This window comes from Lactuca sativa, chromosome 1, assembly GCF_002870075.4.
Source record: "Lactuca sativa cultivar Salinas chromosome 1, Lsat_Salinas_v11, whole genome shotgun sequence".
Classification (NCBI taxonomy): Eukaryota; Viridiplantae; Streptophyta; class Magnoliopsida; order Asterales; family Asteraceae; genus Lactuca; species Lactuca sativa.
This window is the reverse complement of record NC_056623.2, coordinates 65,260,455-65,266,217: the sequence shown is the minus strand read 5'-3', so window position 1 is coordinate 65,266,217 and position 5,763 is coordinate 65,260,455. Positions and strand designations below refer to the sequence as shown.

The 5,763-nt window shown below is 32.1% G+C and overlaps 2 protein-coding genes across 3 annotated transcripts; both read left to right on the top strand.

Annotated features, from left to right (window-relative positions):
- The first annotated feature begins 955 nt into the window (after positions 1–955).
- On the top strand, positions 956–3,406 carry LOC111893028 (transcription factor-like protein DPB). Of its 2 annotated transcripts, none has more exons than XM_023889102.2 (8): positions 956–1,551; positions 1,860–1,939; positions 2,021–2,127; positions 2,226–2,366; positions 2,462–2,530; positions 2,618–2,716; positions 2,809–2,879; positions 2,970–3,406. In XM_023889102.2, exons 1-8 carry the CDS (start codon positions 1,286–1,288, stop codon positions 3,202–3,204), a joined length of 1,068 nt encoding a protein of 355 aa, XP_023744870.1. In that variant the 5' UTR covers positions 956–1,285; the 3' UTR covers positions 3,205–3,406. The 2 variants fall into 2 exon arrangements, with proteins under 2 accessions (XP_023744870.1, XP_023744869.1); XM_023889101.3 differs by having other exon boundaries at positions 957–1,551; positions 2,220–2,366.
- A 637-nt stretch (positions 3,407–4,043) lies between these two features.
- LOC111893039 (uncharacterized) lies at positions 4,044–5,414 on the top strand. Its single transcript, XM_023889111.2, has 4 exons — positions 4,044–4,224; positions 4,322–4,430; positions 4,631–4,693; positions 5,181–5,414. Exons 1-4 carry the CDS (start codon positions 4,140–4,142, stop codon positions 5,281–5,283), a joined length of 360 nt encoding a protein of 119 aa, XP_023744879.1. The 5' UTR covers positions 4,044–4,139; the 3' UTR covers positions 5,284–5,414.
- Positions 5,415–5,763: the final 349 nt, after the last annotated feature.

Below are 5,763 nucleotides of genomic sequence, written 5' to 3'. Positions count from 1 at the left end.
TATATATATATATATATATATATATATATATATATATATATATATATATTAAAGTTATGAAAGATTTTAACAATAAAGTGGTACCCTTTTTGTCAATTTTGGTCCTCCAACTTATAACATTGACTCTTCACCTTTATGCTTTTGTTCACAAACAACCCTTTCACTTTGGTTTGAATTTTTCATAACCTTCGTCTTTTATTACATATTATTAGTATTTAGTTTTTTGGCAGAAATGGTCCCTCATCATCATTATTATTATTGTTAGACAAAATTACATGATTGGTCCCTATGATTTACCATATTTAACATTCTCTTTTTGATTTTAAATTAATGTTTTATTTATTAGTAAATACCCACCCAATACCATAAACCCACCCACCATCTGCCATCACCACCACCACCACCACCAAAATTACATAAATGCTCCATATGGTTTACCCATGGTGACAAATTCAGTCCCTACTACCTGAAAAGACCAAATTACCCTCATATTAACGGACAAAAAACAACCGTCTATATTTTCCGGATTGGTTTTCTGACCGCTGCCATACATGGCAATAAAGTTCAATTTGTGAGACTATTTCTTTATTTTCCTCATTTATTGCAAGAAATAATGATTTAGATTTTTTTATTTATGTAATTAGATGACATTGTTTATCTTCCTTTATTAGATTATCTCAATACAATTCAACATGTTACTTACTTTACAAAGTAATACCTTCTGACCCCATAGCGTCGATGAATCTTTTCTAATTAAAAATAAAGAATATGAAATTGAATATCATAGATTTCAATTTCTTCGTAGAACCAAACACCACGTAAGATTTTTAATATATTGTTTTTACTTAAAAATTTTAAGATGATGACTTAATTGTAAATTTTAATGACTTAATAATTAATCTAAAAAATAGAGCAACCTAATAATTAGTTTCATAAAAGTAAACACATTTGTTCCCAAAGCAGTTTTCATACAAACCTGAAACCCTTCGTTGTTTCCCCCCCTCACCAGTCACCTCCACACTCTTTCTCTACGCAATTGGTCTGATCGACGAGCTGTATAAATCACCAGCAACGTATCCAGTGTTGATCGATTCTCTTATCCTCGTTTTGAAGACAGTAAATTTATAGGGACAGGCGAAATCTCTCTGCTGATGTTCTAAGACTAAATTTCTGTCTCCTCACCAAATCCCTAAAAATTTCCGTCAAATACCACGTTTTTCCAACCAAGTTTTCACCTGGGCATCTATCCAATTTGCAAGTTGTTGATGAATTTTGGTGGGTATTGATGGTGACTGCGGGTTCGAATAATCAAGATGAAGTTATTGGGGATAAACATCCATCATCAGCTGTTTCGAGAGGAGGAGGTGGGGCGACTCGGTCCTGGGGCACCACCGCTTCGGGTCAATCCGTTTCAACAAGTGGCAGTGTCGGGTCTCCTTCGACCCGGAGCGAGGCCACCATGGCGGTGACACCCGCTAGCGAGAACACATTTTTGAGGTTGAATCACCTTGATATTCAGACAGATAATGCTGGATCTCAAGCAGCTGCTGGGTAAGAAATTTGGTTTCAACTCCATTTTTGTATGCCGTTTATGCTGTCTACTTTCCCAGCTACAAAATCAATATGAATGTTCATATATAAACAATGCTAACTTTTTAATTTGCAGAAAACTTCATAATTATTGGTTTAGTAACACCATAAGAAAGAACGATGAAATTGCCTTGATACTTTCTTGAAATTGGCACATATTTTTTGTGACATTTGGGCTTTAATAACCATTTTAGCTAATAATGATGTGGTTAAATTCTTAAATGCATTAAATAGGACTATGTGTTGATTTCAGTTCTTGTTTTTATTAGTAACAAAAAGAAGAAGCGAGCACAACGTGCAACTGGAGGGGACAAAGGGGGTAGAGGACTTCGCCAATTCAGCATGAAAGGTTTCTACTTTGTCTCAATGCTTTCATAATGTTTTCTTTATGTATAAAAGTAATGCTTATTTTGATATTGATATTGCATAGTGTGTGAAAAAGTTGAAAGCAAGGGAAGAACTACTTATAATGAAGTTGCAGATGAACTTGTAGCTGAATTTGCTGACCCTGGTGATGGTGGTCAAACCCCTGATCAGGTATAAAGAAATATTTATGAATGATATTTGGGTATGAAGAAATGATATTTGATACTTATAAAATTCTTGTTTTTTTTGAATATTTATGACAGCAACAGTATGATGAAAAGAACATTCGTAGAAGGGTATATGATGCTTTGAATGTTCTCATGGCTATGGATATTATATCTAAAGATAAAAAAGAAATACAATGGAAAGGTCTTCCTCGATCCACCTTGAATGATATTGAAGAGATAAAGGTCCACTTTTATATTTCTAATCTTTTATAAAAACTCATCAAGATTTTTTTTTTCTAAATACATAGATTTTATATAGTTTCTGTTGAATATGTCAGGGTGAACGTCTTGCTATAAGGAATAGAATCGAGAAGAAAACTGCTTATTTGAAAGAACTACAAGATCAAGTGAGAATCTTTATCATTTTATTTTTATCTTCTTCTTCTTCTTTTTTTAAAGTTTGAAACTAATAATCTTTTTGTTTTTTTTAAAAGTATGTAGGTCTTCAAAATCTGATACAAAGGAATGAAGAGTTATACACGTCTGGAAATGCGCCAAGTGGCGGAGTGGCTTTACCTTTTATACTCGTACAGGTAAATTTTTTGTGAGTTTTTTTTTTTTTTTTTTTTTTTTTATTGTGTATATTTTGTATTTGACTAAAAGTCAAACATATTGATAATTGTAGACTCGACCTCATGCAACTGTAGAAGTTGAAATTTCAGAAGATATGCAACTTGTTCATTTTGACTTCAACAGGTGAGAGCATAAGAATTATGTATGTTGTCGTTATTGAGGGTAATATTGGAATTAGATATATTAGTACTAATAGTTAAACTGATTTTGTAGTACCCCATTTGAGCTACATGATGACAATTATGTTCTCAAAGCAATGAAGCTTTCTGACCAATCAAAACACGATGACGTGGCAAACAATGTGTGTGTTGATGTGGATGGAGGTGAAGGTTCGAGCATATCTTCCATGTTTCGTCCCTCGTTGGGACCCACAATGCCACCTGGCAGGGGGTCAAAGTTGCCTTCGGTGCCTGGTATTCTCAAGGGACGTGTGAAGCATGAGTTTTAGGTGTTTGTAGAAGAATGTTAAGGTTATTGGTTTTTAAGTTATTTGATGAGTAATGGCAAATTTGGTGCTTCATATAGGTGATTTATACTTGGTTGTATGGTAAATCTTGGGAATGTGGATGGTTTTTTTTGTTGTTTTAGATGTTAAAACAACTTTCTCTTACGTAAACATGCAAAAGTTTATTGGTATAATTTTTGGATAATTTGGGTTTGTTGATTATAGCATATGATATGATCATATATAATATAAGTAGTATTAGAGTGACAAAGTTAGATATTTGATCTTGAATAGATAGAAGTGTTTATTAGCTTTTATGATGCAAAAATGGAATTAAGAAAATGTTTTATTCGATACAAAAACATAATATACACGTAAGTTAATTTTGAGTGTTTGAAACTTTTAGTTTATAAAGTAGTTTATCAAAAAAAGTCATTATTTAAATTGATAACATTAAGAATAAAATAATTTATATAAAACTCTTTTATTTACAAATAATTCTAGGATGGATAAATATTTTTTTAAAATTCAAATAATAGCGAAAAACTCTATAACTTGATCTATGAACTGATTTTTTGTATACTCTTTGTACAAGTATAGCTTTTTAATAAGATTGTAACACTTCAAAATACAAGCCAATTTATAGAAGAAAAAAAGATACAAAGAAATAAATTTACTAAAAGTAATTGGATTTAATTTATTCAAAAAAACTCATAAAGAAAATATACAAAAATGAAAAGATAACATATTCTAAATTTGCAAGAAAGCCAAGATTAAGAAATTGGGCTTCATTCATATATAACTCGGCCCGATCTTGAACCGGTGGCTTGTGAAATAGCCGCCAAAAGCCAACCGGTTCTTTCTTTTGGAAATCGAAACCCTAGGGTTAGGGTTTTCAGAGAAAATTTTCCCAATTTTCAGACTGCGGGAGGCAAAAGATGGGAGGAAAGTGTCCACACAGAAGGGTGAAGAAGAGAAGATATTCTCACAAAACGTTTCGTCGCGATAAATTCCTTGTTAAAGATATCCTTTTCTCGTCGTTCTTTTGATTCTTTCTTACAAGCTAACTACATAATATCTGTGTTTTTGGGGTTTATTTTCCTTGACTTCATTATCTTACGTGATGATGCTGTTTATGACGAGCTTAAGAAACCAGAGGATGAGAAGGTGGCATTGCCATTAGATGAAGATCTTCCTGGGATGGGTCAATACTACTGTTTACACTGCGAGTGAGTAATTGCGTTCTACACATTTGATATTTCGTATCATATTTCATTCGAGATCATATTGTAATTAGGTTTATATATATATATATATATATATATATATATATATATATATATATATATATATATATATATATATATATATATATATATATATATATATATATATATATATAATTTTGAACTGTTGTTTGCGATTTCAGTCGGTATTTTGCGAACATCACAGTGAGAGATGACCATTTCAAGACGAAAAAGCACAAGAAGCGGTATGTTTTTTTTTTGTAGCTCTTATCAGATTAGCTGCTTTCAGTTGTTTTGCTTTGAATTTCATTTATGCTTGTGGAAACAACTCAATCATCAACTATGAAGCTAAAAAAACTAAAGTAAACTACTTTTTACATGGAGTATCATATTGACTCTGTTCTTGATTCAAAACCATTGACATCTGAAGTGGAAGTTTAGCTCTTCTACAAGATGGTCTGAGTTTTTAATGCTGTGAATTCATAAACAACTAGCCATGGACATACACAATTACACATGGTACATTGCAGTTAATAAACAAGGTGGACCCTTATAAAAAACACAGGAAAAGATAAAAGAAGAAGCAAGTTTACATCTTTTTTCATCTACTTTGGGTGGAAACTGCATATAAACATAGTACATAAACAGAGAACATGATAAAACAGAAAGCTCAATACATAAACTTAGTTTATTATCGTTATTCTTTCGTTGAGCCTTTTCTGATTCTTGCAGATTGAAGATAATGGCGGGTCCCGCACCACACACACAGCTCGATGCTGACCTGGCAGCTGGAATGGGCATGCCCGATAATGGACCAAAGTTAATGTCCATGTGAGCTTAGTTTCTCTGTTTTTGTCGATACTTTATGTTTCTTGAATTCAATATGCAATGTAAGAAGAATCAAACCTTCAAAACACAAATCAATATCATAGAAGTAATATTATTATTATTCATCTTCTTGTTAAATTGAAGTTAGTTTCATTGTGTTTCTTTTTTGCTTTCCATGGTAGTAGAGTACTAGTACTATTGTTTTCATGGAGTGTAAACATTACATATAAACTATATAGTATTAGAGTACTATTATTGTCACAAGATATAAAACATTGGCATATGAAATGAAGGCCACTTAAAGACCTAATCATGTGGACCACTCTATCTTGTTACCCAAACTTTGGTTGGTTGCTATCACCATATGAGACCACCATGTGAAATATATACAATTCTCAATTAAGGGGTTGTTTCTTTTTTCCTTTTTCTTCATTAAGTACTGAATGATGTATGTATGTCTAGATAAAGTTATATGTACATTAGGTCC